General features: G+C 48.1%; 1 protein-coding gene and 1 long non-coding RNA gene across 2 annotated transcripts in view; both read right to left on the bottom strand.

Annotated features, from left to right (window-relative positions):
• Positions 1-795: 795 nt before the first annotated feature.
• Positions 796-6,265, bottom strand: LOC143139633 (uncharacterized). The gene is made up of 2 exons (XR_012990446.1): positions 2,457-6,265; positions 796-2,306 (listed from the first exon to the last, which is right to left on the bottom strand). It is a non-coding gene; the product is annotated as an uncharacterized LOC143139633 (long non-coding RNA).
• A 493-nt stretch (positions 6,266-6,758) lies between these two features.
• The window catches only part of zeb1a (zinc finger E-box binding homeobox 1a), a gene marked incomplete at its 3' end in the record, with an annotated part of 24,868 nt that continues 13,136 nt past the window's right edge, over positions 6,759-18,490 (bottom strand). Inside the window, exons 2-9 of the mRNA XM_076300081.1 lie at positions 18,202-18,345; positions 16,794-16,883; positions 15,712-15,914; positions 13,794-13,899; positions 11,424-13,324; positions 9,605-10,252; positions 9,150-9,324; positions 6,759-7,201 (exon numbers count right to left, since the gene is read on the bottom strand). Coding sequence (XP_076156196.1) covers positions 6,759-7,201; positions 9,150-9,324; positions 9,605-10,252; positions 11,424-13,324; positions 13,794-13,899; positions 15,712-15,914; positions 16,794-16,883; positions 18,202-18,345 — 3,710 coding nt within the window. The remainder of the gene's footprint in view (positions 7,202-9,149; positions 9,325-9,604; positions 10,253-11,423; positions 13,325-13,793; positions 13,900-15,711; positions 15,915-16,793; positions 16,884-18,201; positions 18,346-18,490) is intronic.

The raw sequence follows: 18,490 nt of genomic DNA, 5'->3' as shown, positions 1-18,490 counted from the left end.
CAGATTTTTGCAGGAGAAAACCCACGTATATACCGCAGACCCAAACGACGTACTGAAGGGAAATGAAAATTGAGCGGAAGTACGTAGGAGGGTGGAGTCAGGCTAGCAAAGTCAGGGAATATCGGGGAATTTTGTTGAAGCAGTTTTAAACATTTATACCAAAATACATCAATATGAATATGTTTTTTATGGTGTTAATACAGTAGCTTTTCCACATTACTGCTTGTTTGAGTGGTTAACTTTGTTTTTTCAATGAGCGTTTATTCATCCATTCTAAAACAAAAAATCGAAAATTCTGCAACACTCCTGGCTGCCCTGACATTTTTCGGTTGGTGTAATGTACCATTCATTATATAGGTCATGGAAATATTTTTTTATTTTGGTTATGGAATTTAACCTTTGACTTAAGAGTGGGAAACCCGATAAACCACGTGCCGTAAGTCTCTCTCTCGGTCATACACAGCTCAACTCTTTTGGTCATTAGATCAAAGTACATGCACAGTAACATACTTACAGACAAAACCAAAATCGGTGAGATTCATGTCGGTGAATATCACACAGAGACACTGGTGAACTGAATCAGTGTTCATAGTTCTCAGGTCAGCTGGGTGGACCGGGCGTTACCGCGGGGTGCAGCTCCGTGTCTGGCCTGCAGTACCACCTGAGCCCAGCAGAGGGCAGGCTGGAGAGGCCGGCCCAGGGCTGAGCTCTACTATTCAGTCAAGTTACATTTCCTAAATGAAGACGATTTCTCGCTTGAAAAGGGTACAAAAAATAAAAGCCAACACAAGAATGTAAAATCAGCATTATTCTCCTTTAATTACTGTTTGGATGGGGATTTTGTTTGAATTAAACAATTGAGAATGACAATGCATTAGAACATGCTTGTTTTATCTAAAACCAACTGAAAGCATTGGACACGTACACAAAAACCTTTGGCACACAAAATGAGACATGGACAAAACACTGTGACGCACGGAACCACCGCCTGGCATTCGCCTCCACACGAGGGTGGAAATCAACGTTTTAAATGTGAACATCTACCAGCTACGGGCAGATAAATGATCAAATTCACAAGCCGCTCAATACTAAATCATTATTTTGCATCTGAAAAGTCTACCAGCCACTTAAATATTTGACCAGCATTTGGCTGGGGAGCTGGTGCTAATTTTCATCCTGGTTATAACTTCACTGGAGACCTCAGAGCAAGCCTCCTCTTCAGACGGTCACAACCTCACACCTACGTAGCGTTCATGCTAACACATTCTCAACATCAGTGTCCTGGCAAACTGGCTTAGTTGCACACACACACACATACAGTAACTTTCCTAAGTCAAACACAGTGCTTCATAAACATGTAAGGTACTTCCCATGCACATGAGTGATAAGGACGTGTTCTAAATGCTTATAAAGGGGTTGGGGGTCGGTTATGCACTATGAGGGGATCTAGACGTGATGAATGCAGTGTTGGGGTGGGTTACGCACTGAGTGATCTGCAGTGTTGGGGAGGGTTATGCACTATGAGGGGATCTAGACGTGATGAATGCAGTGGCAGACAGTATGACTGCAACGAACGTGGGTCTTTCATAGGGGGCAGTGAGCGGGTCACAAAGCAGCCAATCAGTCTGGCCTGGAGGCATGTACCAGTCTGGCCTGGTTCTGTTGGATCTGGTCTAGTTTGGTGGTGCAGCTCTGTGACAGCAGCGCTAGAGCCTAGTTACCCCGTTAGCTGCTCTGAGTACACACCTGGAAACACGGCTCACATCCAGGGGTGCGTTTCCCAAAAGCATAGTTGCCAACTAAGTTAGCAACTTTGTTGGTTGCAATGCAATTTCCCATTGCCAACCAACTAAGTTGCTAACAGGTTAGCAACTATGCTTTTGGGAAACGCACCCCAGAGTACACCTGGAACGACTCCTAATACTCTTGCCTAGCGTATGTGGTGCGCTGTTTCTCTTGCCTAGCGTATGTGGTGCGCTGTTTCTCTTGCCTAGCGTATGTGGTGCGCTGTTTCTCTTGCCTAGCATATGAGGTGCTCTTTTTCTCTTGCTTAGCATATATGGTGCTGCGTTTCTCCAGCCTAGCCTCCTGCATAAGGTGCTGTCTTTCGCCAAACTAGCATCATGTATGAGGTGCTGTTCTCGCCAACCTAGCCTACCATACGAGGTGCTGTCTCTCGCCAACCTAGCCTAGCATACGAGGTGCTGTCTTTTTGCCAACCTAGCCTAGCCTAGCATACGAGGTGCTGTCTTTTTGCCAACCTAGCCTAGCATAGCATACGAGGTGCTGTGTTTCACCAACATAGCCTAGCCTAGCATACGAGGTGCTGTCTTTTTGCCAACCTAGCCTAGCATAGCATACGAGGTGCTGTGTTTCACCACTAAGCCTAGCCTAGCATATGAGGTGCTGTCTTTCGCCAACCTAGCATCGTGTATAAGGTGCAGTCTCTCGCCAACCTAGCCTAGCATATGAGGTGCTGTCTTTCGCCAACCTAGCATCGTGTATAAGGTGCAGTCTCTCGCCAACCTAGCATAGCATACGAGGTGCTGTGTTTCACCAACATAGCCTAGCATAGGATACGAGGTGCTGTGTTTCGCCAACCTAGCATAGCATACGAGGTGCTGTGTTTCACCAACCTAGCATAGCATACGAGGTGCTGTCTTTTTGCCAACCTAGCCTAGCATAGCATACGAGGTGCTGTGTTTCACCAACCTAGCATAGCATACGAGGTGCTGTCTTTTTGCCAACCTAGCCTAGCATAGCATACGAGGTGCTGTGTTTCGCCTAGCCTTCAGGGTGCTGTATCCCCAACCTGGCCCATCATACAAGATGTTGTGTTTCGCCAAGGGTGACGTGTTTGTGTTTCTGGCATCGTGTATGAGGTGATGTGGTATTGGACTGGTTAGAAGAGGGACTGTTCTAACCAATCCAATACCACTTCCTGCTTGATGAGGAGTGGGACTGTTCTAACCAATCCAATACCACTTCCTGCTTGATGAGGAGTGGGACTGTTCTAACCAATCCAATACCACTTCCTGCCTGATGAGGAGTGGGACTGTTCTAACCAATCCAATACTACTTCCTGCCTGATGAGGAGGGGGACTGTTCTAACCAATCCAAAACGACTTCCTGCCTGACTACAGCGGCACTCGTAATACAGTTAAAGAAGTAACACAAACGGCAACTCTGTAAACTAAAGTGTAGAATAAATAACTATGAGGAAATACAAAAATAAGACACATAAATATGTTTACATACACATATATATAAAACAAGCTTAACTGTCCTTTCTTCCTATAACAAGTGAGTGATGTCAGTTAAGTGGGATCTAGTAATACTGATGTCTGGTAGAGACACTGCTGAGACAGTAACTGGGTCATCCATAGGCCTGTGAGGGTGCTATTCCGCACCCAGCCATAGGCCTGTGGGGGCGCTGTTCCTCACCCAGCCACTTTCTCAGACAATATACATGTTTACTTGCAAGTACAAAATATCAAATAACCATAATAATAAACAATATTTAACACTGATGGATTAAAAATGATAACATTACAAAATAATACATTTTCTTATCCTGAAACGATTCAGAAATAACATCATCTTTCCACAATTGCCCATCCAGACAGACAGACAGACACAACCATGTGCATCCATCCAGACAGACAGACACAACCATGTGCATCCATCCAGACAGACACAACATGTGCTTTTACGCCACCGTGTTTAAAAAGAGTTACACACCGTTCACAGAAAACACTCCAAACGTTGTTCATTTGTGACTGCCTTGTTGTTCATGTGCTGATATCCATCACATAGAGTGGACACACACAGGACACACCACACACACATTCCCAGATGAGAGATAACACACACTAGGCAGGCATCATCTGCTCCAGATTCTGATTCAGACGGATTTTGGCTTCTGACTTTGATTTCTCATCCTTTCTGCTTGACTGATTCAGATCCGTGCTTTCGATCTGTAATTCAGATTCACTGTAACTAATTGTAATGTGAATCAATCCCTGATTACCGATACTGGTTTTGCTAATCCAGATCCTATCTAAGAGACCATCTTTCATTCTAATCTGGATTAATTATGTCATTGTAATCTGGATCAATTCTATCATTTGAATCTGGATCACTTCTGTCTTTGTAATCTGGATCACTTCTATTATTCTAATATGGATCACTTGTATCATTCTAATCTGGATCACTTGTATCATTCTAATCTGGATCACTTCTATTATTCTAATCTGGATCACTTGTATCATTCTAATCTGGATCACTTGTATCATTCTAATCTGGATCACTTCTATTATTCTAATCTGGATCACTTGTATCATTCTAATCTGGAGTCACTCCAGTTACCTCTAATCTGGAGTATTGTCAGCGTAGCTATCAGCGCAGGCTGTTCTGTTGTTCTGCAGCTGAACATGTCACAAACACAAAATGGACACGCAGACCTTTCCATTCCCTTCACTCACTCACTCACACACACACACACACACACACACACACACGTGTATGCTCAATGAAGATGAACTGGAGTATATGGCACTTACAGCACTGTGGTCTTGCATAAGGCTGAGGTGTTGAGTTCAAATTGGGTGTCATCACCACACCAAACAAACAAACAAACAAACAAACAGCATCATAAACAACAGGAACAACACAACACTTATGCTGATGCCCTCCTTATAGTGCTTCCCTGATTGGACAATTTGGCTTTGAGGACACCAAAGGCGTGTGGGTGTGTCAGAGAGAGGGCTGTGTCTTAGAACTAGATATACAAGTGTGTGTGTGTGTGTGTGTGTGTGTGTGTTGGCTTCAGATATCTTCATAAAGGGGGGTTTGAGGGTAACTGAGCGTCTGTTTGCATGCAGTCCAGAAGAAGAGTCCACAGCACACAGAACAGACGCCTCTTTCTAAACACACCCTAACACTACAGGACAACATTACCCTCTTCAAAACCAGCATCCTTCAGTTTATAAACCAGCATCCTTCAGTTTACAGGCTAGCATCCTTCTGTTTATAAACTAGTATCCTTCAGCTTATAGACCAGGAGCCTTCAGCTTATAAACATATGATCATCAGGTATTTCACTTTAGAATCATTTGTATTCACTTCTTTTTTTACTAAAACAAAACCCACATCCTTCATCACTAGTGCCAAATTCTGTTTATGAAATCCTAATCATCTGTTTATGACCCCAGATCCTTCAGCTTCTAAAGAGATGTCCTTCAGTCTGCAAAGCCACATCTGGACTCATCACAACACTTCTCTTGGAATAACATCTTTCAGATCGGTAACACTGTTCCGTGTACACACACTAGAACATCTTTCAGATCGGTAACACTGTTCCGCGTACACACACTAGAACATCTTTCAGATCGGTAACACTGTTCCGCGTACACACACTAGAACACACTAGAACATCTTTCAGATCGGTAACACTGTTCCGCGTACACACACTAGAACACACTAGAACATCTTTCAGATCGGTAACACTGTAACACACATCCTTCACTGTATCAACTCACCACAGGTGTAGGACTCCTATTCTATATTTATAAACTCCTATCCCGATTACACGTTTATTTATAAACTCATAACCCGATTACGTGTTTAGCTCATATTGTGTGGTTTATAAACCGCAGCCTGCATTTTGTAAACGGACTGTAACACTGGTGCAAAGCGCCTCTCTCCCTCTGAATAAACACTATCAACACTTTAAAAAAAGATCCGCGGGAATTCACATGACACAAGGGATTGTGGGAGTCCTTCCACACGGGACTAACACTGATGACATTCTCACACACACACAAACACACACACACACACACACACACACACACACACACACACACACACACACACACAAACACACACACACACACACACACACACACACACACACACACACAGTCTCCCGGGACTGGGGGCGGGCACTTGGCCGCACTCGGAGCAGAGGGAGGCGGAACTGAGGTCGGAGGTCAAAGAGACGGCGCAACGCTGCGCGGAGGTCCCCGGTTCCACCACCAGAGGGGGGGGCAGAGCGGCGGCAAGGAACACTGATGCGGCTGCTGCTGGCGATGGGGCAGAAAAGGTCAAAGTTCAGGCACACCTGGATTAGAACACAGTGGAGAGCAACAGCACTTCCATGGCATCAATAGGTCAGAGGTCACCCTGCTGGCCCCTACTCTTCCAAATGACAGCGTCAGGAGTCAGAGGGTTTCTCCCACGTCAGCGTCAGGAGTCAGAAGGTTTCTCCCACGTCAGTTTTTGTCTTTTTTTGAGGCAGAGTCTGGCTCCTCCCCCGTCTCCATGGTTTCGGCCAATGCTCCTCCTGCTTCCGATGCTCCTCCCAACGTGATTTCCAGCACCTCTGTTGCCTCCTCCTCCTCTCCTCCTTCCTCTCCCTCCTCTCTTCCTCCCTCTCCCTTCTTTCCTCCCTCCATCTCTCCCCCTTCCACTTCTCCCTCCATCTCTCCCTCCATCTCTCCCTCCTCCTCTCCCTCCATCTCTCCCTCCATCTCTCCTCCCTCAATCTCTCCCTCCATCTCTCCCTCCTCTCCTCCCTCCATCTCTCCCTCCATCTCTCCTTCCTCTATTGCCACTAGCACTCTGTCTACACTCTCTCCTCCCTCCATCTCTCCTTCCTCTCTCTCCTCTCCTTCTCCCTCCTCCACTTCTCCATCCTCCTCTCCCTCCATCTCTCCTCCCTCTCTCTCCTCTCCTTCTCCCTCCTCCACTTCTCCCTCCTCCACTTCTCCCTCCTCCACTTCTCCCTCCTCCACTTCTCCATCCTCCTCTCCCTCCATCTCTCCTCCCTCCTCCTCCTCCTCCCCCCACCCCTCACTCCCATCCTCCTCTTCCCCCACGCGTACCACTCTGATGTCGTCCAGGCTGATAGCCTCTCCTTCCTCCTCGTCCTCATCCTCCTCTTCCTCGCTGCCGCGGGCCTCCGCTAGCGTGCCTGTGTGTGTGTGTGTGTGTGTGAGGGGCTGGGAGGATGCGTCTCGATGGCAGTAGGAGTAGCGGTGGTTCATGTGCTGGGAGTAGGAGCCGGAGTGGGAGAAGCGCTTGCCGCACTTGTCGCACTGGTACGGCTTCTCCCCAGAGTGCAGGCGCGAGTGCTCGATCAGGTGGTGCTTGTGTTTGAAGGCCTTTCTGCACACAGCACACTCATGAGGACGTTTACCTGCAAACAGAGACAACACACTCAGCCGTGTGTGTGTGTGTGTGTGTGTGTGTGTGTTTGTGTGTTTGTGTGTGCTCGATCAGGTGGTGACTGTTTGAACTCCTTCCTACACACCTCACACTTGTGCAGACATTTACCTGCAAATAGAGACAACATGCTCAGCTGTGTGTGTGTGTCAGAGTTTCCGCTTGATGATATGCCGGTCAAAAATTAGTCAAGTAAAGGATAACTGGAGACAGGCTATGTAGCTTAAAGAATGACATAATCAGGCCGTGTGAAATGCAACATGTGCATTAGCTTAACTTAAACATGCTTAGTGTCAATTTAAAGATCTAGCCAGTCTCTATGCTGTTTTCATGGACAGCAAGAATCCGCTTCCTTCGTTGTTTTAAATAGGCTGCGTTGTTTGTTGCTGCTACCCACGTTATCTCCAGTGGTTCAACAGTTTCACTTGCGTAGATGCGCACACACATTGAATGAGCGCTCACACCACTACCCCCTAAGGCTATCCCTCTTTATTTGATAACACTAAATTAAGAAATATTTCCTATTCTGGAAAATGTTTAGTTTCTTTTTCTTTCGGTCCGCAGTTCAATGATGCCATTCGATTCTGCCGCAAATTATTCGTGCACCAGCAATCTCCTCGTCGAGGAGGCCCTAACCCTGCAGATCATAGACAGAGAAAGCATGCTCTGGGAACAGAACACAGTTGCATGTCCAGTGTAGCCATGGAAAATGACCGCAACCCCGCACCTCCACTTCCAACGTCACTGATTCCAACAGATACGCCCGACACTTCGGCTTTTTCTCTGGTGGTGGTAGACCTGACCGGACATCTGAGGCTTCAGGCATTACCGATTTACCATCATCCATCGCGTCTGGCCTCTGAATTTTTTTTTTTAAGGCTCGTCTTCCTGGGCCTGGCCATGTTTCAACCGTCTCAATCATTCGCTTATTGTTTAACAGACGTGTTAAGCGTGCGCTTTATTTGAAATGGGAGTTAGCTACCTACCTGAGTAGAAAGCAGGATTCAACCACCATATCACCTGGGAGCTAGCTACCTAGCAGGTTTCAACCTCCACGTCACCTGGGAGCTAGCTACCTATCTGAGTAGAACGCAGGTTTCAACCTCCACGTCACCTGGGAGCTAGCTACCTATCTGACTAGAACGCAGGTTTCAATCACCTGGGAGCTACCTACCTGAGTAGAACGAACGCATATTTCAACCTCTACATCACCTGGGAGCTAGCTACCTAGCAGGTTTCAACCTCCATGTCACCTGGGAGCTAGCTACCTATCTGAGTAGAACGCAGGTTTCAACCTCCATGTCACCTGGGAGCTAGCTACCTATCTGACTAGAACGCAGGTTTCAATCACCTGGGAGCTACCTACCTGAGTAGAACGAACGCAGGTTTCAACCTCCACGTCACCTGGGAGCTAGCTACCTATCTCATCACCTGGGAGCTAGCTACCTATCTGACTAGAACGCAGGTTTCAACCTCCACATCAGATACACATGTTGGGATTCATATTCAGCATGCTTCAAAAAAGAATGGTTATAGCTTGGTGGTGTATTTGCCCTGACTAAGTTCGTGTGACATATAAACCACAATCCGTGTTGATACAAAATCAATGTTTGTGTAGAAAGTTTTTAACCACATACAGGTTTTCATGTTACAGCTATGGTAACCTCGGCCATTTTGGTCAGACTTTTTTGTAACTCCCGCCTCCAAACACAAGCACACTGAACTGATTTGTTCTCGAGTGGTCCTCATTTGAATAAAGTTAAACGTTCGCCAACTCTGTTTCTCTTGCCTCGATGATTCGCTTTCATTTCGCAAATTTCGCCCCCATTCAACTGCTCTTTTGAAAAAGCATGTATGTATGTACAGTATGTGTGTGTGTGTGTGTGTGTGTGTGTGTGTGTGTGTGTGTGTGTGTGTGTTACCTGTGTGTTCATATTTGTGCCTCAGGAGTGAACTGCTCTTCTGAAAGATCTTGTCGCACAGATCACATGCATACTGCCCAGCCTGGACACGCCTCTTTTTTGGGGAAGGGGTGGAGTCTGTGTCATTTGGCTCCTCCCCTACTGACACACCAGAGGCAGAGTCTGCTCTGTCTTCCTGTGAGAAGGAACCGGGGATATGGAGACGTTAGAACAGGAAGGAACAGGGGATAGAGACGTTAGAACAGGAGGGAACAGAGGATATGGAGACGTAAGAACAGGAGGGAACAGAGGATATGGAGACGTTAGAACACGAGGAGGGAACAGGGGATATGGAGACGTTAGAACAGGAGGGAACAGGGGATATGGAGACGTTAGAACAGGAGGGAACAGGGGATATGGAGACGTTAGAACACAAGGAGGGAACCTGGGATCCCCCCCCCCCCCGTCCAGCTCACCTGGTCTCCGTTAAGGATGACGGTGTTGTGCGTGTTGCTGGGTGTGTAGGTGTACGTCAACTGAGGGATGAGAATGGTGCGCTTCTGATTGGCTGCCGCCGTGACAACACCAGACGGTAGGCAGGGGACGGCCCTAGGTTCGGCGATGGCCACCAGCCGCGTTGCCAAGGCGATATTGAGCGGTGCCACCGTCTGCGGACTCAAGTAGATGGTTGTTGTTGTTGTGGCGACCGGGGCAGCAGCGGTCGTCGCCACAGCAAGAGTTGTAACACGGTTATTGTTGTTGTTGTCGTGGTTGCTGGGTGACAGCACTGTGGCAGGCTCCTCTTCCTTCTTGATGCGGCTAAGGTTGAGCGGCTCCTGCTGCATGCTAGCACTAGCATTAGCGTTAGCATTAGCCTGGAGGAGCGCGGAGCGCGGCAGGGAAAGGTCCAGCGGCTCGGCCTGGCTCTCGCCTTCCGAGTCCAGCTCCGTCTTGACGATGAGCAGCCCTGCGGCCGACAGGTCCAGCGGAGACGCGGGCGCGGCTGGCGAGGGCAGGGGGGCACGTGTGGCGCTCAGGCCAGGGCTGGAGCTCAGAGTAGGCCCACAGTCCTGGGGTTCCGAGCATGGAGGGGGGTCCTGACTGGGGCTGGCCAGGGAGATCGCCTGCTGGAAAACAAGGTTAAAGGAACCGTATGTAAGAAATGTATTTCAATTAATCATAAAATGGCCCTGATATGTCAGTAGACATTAAGAAATCATGTTCATTTCAAATACTTATATCACTGACAACAGTAGTCCGGCCAGGATATTGTCATTTAAAAAGCCCTCAACTGATGTTGATGTTGTCATGTTGTGTTTTGGCCTGATGCGCCACCCTCCACCTATCTACTAATCACAAAGTCAGTAGTGTTTCGGCATCCGGGTTGCCAGCTCTGCCAGTCAGAGGGGAGGGGAAGAGGATACAACGCTCTACAGTAATTTGAAAGTGATTGTAGTACCAGTTTTGGCCACAATCTAACATATGGTTCCTTTAAGATCCCACATCTTTATCATCACTTGCAAACATATGAGTGGTCAGCAGAGGGCATGCGTTGATGCGCCACCAAGGGTGTGATCACATCAGATTAGCCTCCATCGTCTCTGAATGGAGAGATTAGCTTTGGGCTTGTGAGAGAGGGAGAACACTGTGGATGCAGCACACACATTATAGAGACTTCATTTACACATGTAGTCCGACTTACGCACATGGAGGGAGATATTTGAAAAACTGAAACACTTTTAATACCTAAATACCAACACAGCTTCTAAAGACCGACTACCACTAGCAGAGCAGCTTTTCTAATGACTGGACGTTTAGAGAGGGAGAGACATCGGAGAAAATAAAGAGCAATACCTTAGGGGAGAGAGAGAGACAGAGGGAGAGAGAGTGAGAGAGACAGAGGGAGAGAGTGAGAGAGAGATAGAGGGAGAGAGTGAGTGAGTGAGAGAAGTATAAGTAAGTATAAGTATATATACTCTTTTGATCCCGTGAGGGAAATGTGGTCTCTGCATTTATCCCAATCCGTGAATTAGTGAAACACACTCAGCACACAGTGAACACACAGTGAGGTGAAGCACACACTAATCCCGGCGCAGTGAGCTGCCTGCATCAACAGCGGCGCTCGGGGAGCAGTGAGGGGTTAGGTGCCTTGCTCAAGGGCACTTCAGCCGTGCCTACTGGTCGGGGCTCGAACCGGCAACCCTCCGGTTACAGGTCTGAAGTGCTAACCAGTAGGCCACGGCTGCCCTGCAGAAAGATAGAGGGAGAGGGAGAGAGAGAGGACTGGTGTCTCACCTGTGGGTCTGCTGTGGGGGCGCTGGTGAGCGTTGTGGGTGTGTTAGCAGTGTGTTTCTCACGCGTGGAGTCGGTGTGTGTCGTGTGTGCGTGAGCACGTTTGTGTGTGATGTGTGTGGCGAGTGTGTCTGCGCTGCGTGTGCGTGAGCGCGAGCGCGTGTGTGTGTGGCCGTGTGTGTGTGTGTCCTGCCCGGCGGTCCTCATGCGGGAGAACCAGCGCCGCACCACGGGGAGGGGCAGCCGGGCCTCGTTGGCGGCCCCACTCAGCTGCTCTTCGCTGGGGCTGCTCGCCGCGCTGTACGCCTTCAGGAGAGCCAGGAGACTCCGCAGAGACACGCCCCCTGACCCCGCTGACCCCGCCGGGCCGTCGTCACGGAGACAGCTCTGGAGCTCACGCAGCGGGTCGGGGAAGCCGTCATCACACAGAGGGCACTGTTCCGAGGTCCCCTCCTCTTCCTCCTCCTCCTCTTCCTCCTCCTCCTCCTCCTCCTCTGCTTGCTGCTGTCCGTCCGCCGGCTCGTCGCCCTCAGGCTCCCCCGGTTCCACTTTGACCTGCACCACCAGCGCTGGGTTCTGCGGTTCAGTGGTGTTGTTGTTCTGCGGTTCCGAGGCGCTGCTGTCCCCCTGCGGTTCTGGTTCTGGGGGTTTGGGCTTGGCGGCGTTCTGGAGGGGTCCTTGCGGAGCTGGAACCAGAGCTGGAATGATCCGCACCAGCCTGGTAGCGGTTCTGGTCCCCGTCGTCTGGGCCAAGAGCAGCTTTGCTGGACCGGTCAGCGCTGGAGCTAGCTGGGCCAAGGTGGGTCGGACCACAGGGCCTTGTCCTGGGCTGGTTTGGACCAGACTGAGCTGCACCAGGCCCGACTGAGAGGGCCGGATCTGGAGCGGTGCCGCCTGGGCCTGGGGCTGGGATTGGGCCTGGGTTCCGGTGGTGCTGGACTGGCTCAGTGGAACCACCGTCACAGAGCCGGGTTTTGCCGCTCCAGACTGGGCAGGGCCCGACGGGGCAGCACTGGGCACGCTGGCACTGACTGCAGTTGGGCTCGGCTTAGCGGGCACAGTCGGACCTGTGCCCGCTTGACTTGTGCCAGTCTTAACTGGACCAGTTTGGCCCGTGCTGGTTTGCACTGGACCAGTTTGAACTAAAGTCTGACCGGGGCCCGGTGCTCCAGAGGTTGTTTGACCCGTGCCAATCTGACCCGTGCCAGTCTGGGCAGTCTGGGCGGTGCCCGTCTGCGCTGGGGCCGGTGCCATGCTGGCGTGAGTGGCGCCGTAGTTGATGATGATCTTGGTGGTGCCGTCATGCTCCAGCATGGGCAGTGAGATGGCCGACAGCAGCTGAGGATTCTGGGGGTTCTGCACCAGAAGCGTCTGCGTGCGCGGCCCCCCAGGCCCCTGACCTATGACCTTTGCGGCGGCCATGCCGTTAGCGGCGCCGCCCGCGAGCACCTGCCTCACCACGGCGCCCCCTCTGTTCACCGCCAGCTTCAGCGCGCTCTGCAGGTCGCTCAGGTTGATGCTGATTGGCTGAACCAGTCCCATGGTGGGCAGGACCAAAGTCTGGACCACGCCCTGTTGTGAAGGGGGAGGGGCCACGCCCCCCGTCACCGTGACAACGGGTTTGCTCTCCACCTCGGCTGGTTCTGTTTTGAGCTGTTTGATTGGCCGCTGTTCCTGCGTCGGTCCCACCTCTACTTTCTCCCTGAGAAGCAGACGGGTTGGGGGCGGGGGCTGGGGTTTAGGGGGTGTGGTCTGGTTGGGTTTGGCCGCTCCTATTGGCCGTTGGAGGCCGTTGGCGGGGGTTACGGAGGGCGGGACGCATTTCTTACTGCTGATGTGGGAGGAGTAGGAGCCAGAGTGGGAGAAGCGCTTCTTACAGTTAGAGCACTCATAGGGCTTTTCTCCTGTCAATCAAACACACTGCAAAATTAGGTTTTGTGTATGTGTATTTGATTCCTATTGAAGTTAACTTGTAAAATGAAATCAAATAAAGTGTATAAAGTGTGTGTGTGTGTGTGTGTGTGTGTAGGGCGGGCGGTAGTGTAGTGGTTAAGGAGCTGGGCTAGCGTGCAGTAGCCTGAAAGTTGTGGGTTCAATTCCCAGCTTCCACCGTTGTGCCCTTGAGCAAGGCACTTAACCCCAAGTTGCTCCGGGGACAATGTGATCCCTTGTAATATAGCTGACATATGTAAGTCACTTTGGTCAAGAAGTGTCTGCTAAATGTAATGTAATGTAATGTGTGTGAGACATAGGAATAAATAACATACATGCTCATATTTATACCATATAGAGTGTAGTGTGGGGGAGGTGTGTGTATGGTGGAGTAGTATTAGTGTGAGTGTGTGTGTGTGTGTGATGTCCATGCAGACTGACCGCTGTGGATGCGTAGATGCTCCTTGAGGTGATGCTTGTACTTAAAGGCCTTGGAACACTCGGAACACTTAAACTTCCTGCTTCCACCTGACTGGCTTAGCACACGCTGAAAGAGGGAGAGAGAGAGGGAGATGACTTCCGCTTTTTTCGCTGCTTTATCTACGGACTACAAACGTGCCATTAGCTGCTTTCAGACATAGGTGTAAGTCCGCATGTTCTGCGGATATCAAGCGGTTGGGCCGTATATCTGAACAACATGTCCCGACATTAGGAGCTCCGAACTTAGACGGCTCTTACACTACTGGTACTCCCCTCCTAGTATTTCGGATGGACATTATGCAAATGAGCTCATGTCTGAACGAAGCGAAGAACATGCAGAGATTCTGTTCATGGCCGTGTTCAACCACTTTCAACCTGTTCAACCACGCGGAGAGTTAACGCTAAAAAGAGCACTATGCTATCATTACATAAGCTTAGAGTGTTTAGAGTTGTGCTAACGCTAAAAACAGCACTATGCTATCATTACATAAGCTTAGAGTGTTTAGAGTTGTGCTAACGCTAAAAACAGCACTATGCTATCATTGCATAAGCTTAGAGTGTTTAGAGTTGTGCTAACGCTTAAAACAGCACTATGCTATCATTACATAATGTAAGCTTAGAGTGTTTAGAGCTGTGCTAACGCTAACAACACCACTATGCTATCCTTACGTAAGCTTACAGTCTTTAGGCTTGTGCTAACATTAACAACACCACTATGCTATCCTTACGTAAGCTTACAGTGTTTAGAACTGTCCTAACGCTAAAAACACCACTATGCTATTTTTATATAAGCTTGGGTGTTTAGAGTTGTGCTAACGCTAAACACAGCACTATGCTATCCTTCCGTAAAGAGTTGTAACTGAAATTTACACAAACCGCTGTTCTCGTTTTACATGCATTTGCCCATCTTATATGGCAAGCGCATATGTAAACATGTCATTAACTACATCATTAATATCACTATGTGACAAATTTGTATCACGGGGAGGAATTCTCCCAGTGAATCGACATCGCTACAAATGCACTGGTGCACAGGACAACACCAGACAATGTTATGGAGAACACTAATAGTGTGTGTGTCTATGATAGTGTAGAAAACACTTGATTGTGTGTGTGTCTATGAGAGTGTGTGAGAAACACTGATTGTGTCACACAGGTGGAATGACACAAACTAAATATATCACACACACTTTCCGGTTGCACACTGTATACTGTATCACACACACAGTAGACGTCACAGCAACATCACATGACTCTTCTGAAGATGACTGCAGAGTCAGCAATCAAAACTGTCAGGTATGACAAAAAAATGTTAAGCCTGTCGTATATAAAAAACACTAAATGAACTTGTTTGGATTACTGATTGTGTGTGTTTTGATGAGAGTGTGTGCTGTAATGTTGTGTGCCCGTGTTACCTGGTCTCTGCCGTGTTTATCTTATATGCCGTTCGAGCTGCGCTTTCTAACGGTGTTTATATCATATGGTATTCGAGCTGCACTTTCTAACAGTGTTTATCTCATATGGCGTTCGAGCTGCGCTTTCTGATGGTGTTTATCTCATATGCCGTTCGAGCTGCGCTTTCTGACTGACGTTGTTTATCTCATATGGCGTTCGAGCTGCGCTTTCTGATGGTGTTTATCTCATATGCCGTTCGAGCTGCGCTTTCTGACTGACGTTGTTTATCTCATATGGCGTTCGAGCTGCGCTTTCTGATGGTGTTTATCTCATATGCCGTTCGAGCTTCGCTTTCTGACTGACGGTGTTTATCTCATATGGCGTTCAGCTGCGCTTTCTGACAGACAGTGTTTATATCATATGCCGTTCGAGCTGCGCTTTCTGACTGACGGTGTTTATATCATATGGCGTGTATGTGTGTTACCTGGTCTCTGCCGTGTTTGTGAGCACTCATATGACGTTCGAGCTGTGCTTTCTGACTGAAGGTGTAGGAACATTGTGTGCAGCTGTAGTTATCATCGTTCTTCTCGTGACGGAGTTTCACATGCTCTTTCAGCGAGGCGTGACGCTTGTAACCACGGGAACAGTACGGGCATGTGAGCAGCTGAGAGAACGAGTCCGGAGTTCCTGTGGAGGAGAGAAGAGAGGGATTGATAGAGAGAAAGGGAAAAAAGAGAGAGATGGAGGGATGGAGAATGGGGAGGGAAAGAGGGATATATGGAGAAAACAGAGAAAGAGAGGGATACAAAGAGAGAGTGAAAGGGGTTGAGAGAGACAATTAAACAATCTAACTCATACCGGAAATAGAGAATCATGGGTAATATTTTAAAATCATAATATCTCGTTATGAGATGCAGAGATAAGTATATTTTAAAAGCATTATATCTCAGAGGAGATGCAGAGATAAGTATATTTTAAAAGCATTATATCTCAGAGGAGATGCAGAGATAAGTATATTTTAAAAGCATTATATCTCAGAGGAGATGCAGAGATAAGTATATTTTAAAATCATAATATCTCGTTATGAGATGCAGAGATAAGTATATTTTAAAAGCATTATATCTCAGAGGAGATGCAGAGATAAGGGTAATATTCTGGAGGAGCAGAGGATGCCTCAGGGCTCATTTAAGTAGTACAGGACCAGCCTGGCTTCCCTGTGGGCGCTCCAGAATAAGAGTGTGTGTGTGTGCATGTGAGTCTGTGTGTGTGTGTGTGTGTGTGTCTGTGCGTGTGTGTTTGTGTGTTGTTTTTTACAGTATAGTATATTTTTGGGCTTTTTATGCCTTTAATATGACAGGACAGTAGAGAATGACAGGAAGTGAGTGGGAGAGAGAGTCGGGGTGGGACCCGGAAAGGACCACGGGGCGGGAATCGAACCCGGGTCGCCGGTGTACAGTGCAGGTGCCCCAGCCAGTTGCGCCACAGCTGGGGCGTGTGTGTGTGTGTTTGTTTGTTTGTTTGTTTGTGTGTTTGTGTGTGTATGATTTTGTGTGTCTGTGTGTGTACCATTCTCGTCATTGCTGGGTGTGTCTCCTCTTTGGATTAGCTCCTCCCCCTCTCCGTCATCTTCTTCTCCAGAGCAGCACTCCTGTTTCACTGTTCACACACACACACACACACACACACACAATCATACACAGACACACACACACACACAATCATACACAGACACGCACACACAATCATACACACACACACACACGCACACATTTTTATGGAATAATAAAGGCCACGTATCACACGTACACGTACCAAACCGATCTTTTTCCCCGTCTTTCCTGGCATCGTTTCAAGAATATTTGCGTCCAAACGGATCCATCTCAACACGACTCAACACGTTACTTCATATTCCAGGCCAATTAGGCATATTCGATCTACGTAATAATCAGGTAATAACGTTCTACGCGCTACAGGCGATTGTCACATAGAATAGCCTATAGAACTGGAATGTCATATCAACAATATGGCCGTGGCGGTGTTTGCGAATAAGCCCTATACTGTAGGTGGCAAAAATGGAGGAAGAGGCGCATAGAGCAGGCTGTATACAATCAGACAGAATACGCTACTAAAATGGCTAGTGCAAGGAAACCAGAATCGTTTTAGTAGACTGATAGTGAACTGTCAACTGTAGTCAACCGTAGAACTAATAAACTTCACTTTTAAGGTTTGTGAAGGGTGCAGTCCAGTCCTTTATTTGGCAAACGCATGTGCAAATAATCTCCTTTACTTTGATTATAGTCTCCTTTACTTTGATTATAGTCCGCGATTCACATTAGTTATTGGCTATCACCGCAAGTGCATAGGCTACTAAACGCTAGCCCTACCCAAGTTCTAGGCTATTCCGTCGCCACATTTATAATATTGCTATAGGGCAATTCCACGGAAAATTGACTTTTTGTCACATCCATAATGCCAGTGAAATTCCGTGGCATTTGTATGATGTGAATGATAACATGTAAATGATAACGCATTTAGTGCGCATCTACTGTAGGCTTCACACGATTTCTAAGCGACTTGTATGCTCATATCTGACTTCACTAGACTATGAATGCATTTATTTATGTTGTAAGACATGTAAAAAGGCACTACGCACAAATTCATTTTCTTACATCGCACTTCCCTAATAACTTCTGATTAGTTCTCTCGCGTCAGTCACTGACAGTAGCTAGAATGCATCAAGGAAACACAAATGGAAAAACACTGTTCAGTCCACCGAGTCATGATAAGCTATTGGCGCTGCGCAGCACCAGTTGCTGAAATCCGAGCCTCACTCTGTAATACCCCAAGTGAAATATGTGTGTGTGTGTGTGTGTGTGTATATGTGTGTGTGTGTATATGTGTGTGTGTGTATATGTGTGTGTGTGTGTGTGTGTGTGTGAGTGAGTGTGTGTTGTAGACGTTATTACAGACTCACCGGTGACTAGGCCGTTGGCGGTGCCGTTGGTGCAGTCTGTGCCCCCAGGAGAGTGAGGCATGCTGGACAGGTCATCCTCCGCAATATGGAGCCGGTCCTCATCATCCGAGTCTGAGCCAGTCTCTGCATTACTCAAGTTACTCACTGGGGGGAGACAAGGAGACACAGTTCCATTTCATTTCTTGCTCCATACTGTAAGAAAATAACTGACGGTATATTGCAGCAGAACCCAGCGTGAGCATGAGCCTTGACTGCAACATTATCATGCAACGCTCTGAAACACCTGAAC

This window comes from Alosa pseudoharengus, unplaced genomic scaffold (genome assembly GCF_046254945.1).
Source record: "Alosa pseudoharengus isolate Yale_2024_CS ecotype anadromous, Long Island Sound unplaced genomic scaffold, YU_APseudo_1.1 YU_APseudo_1.1_scf_22, whole genome shotgun sequence".
NCBI lineage: Eukaryota > Metazoa > Chordata > Actinopteri > Clupeiformes > Clupeidae > Alosa > Alosa pseudoharengus.
The sequence above is the reverse complement of the archived record's forward strand: the minus strand, read 5'-3'. Positions and strand labels throughout refer to the sequence as shown.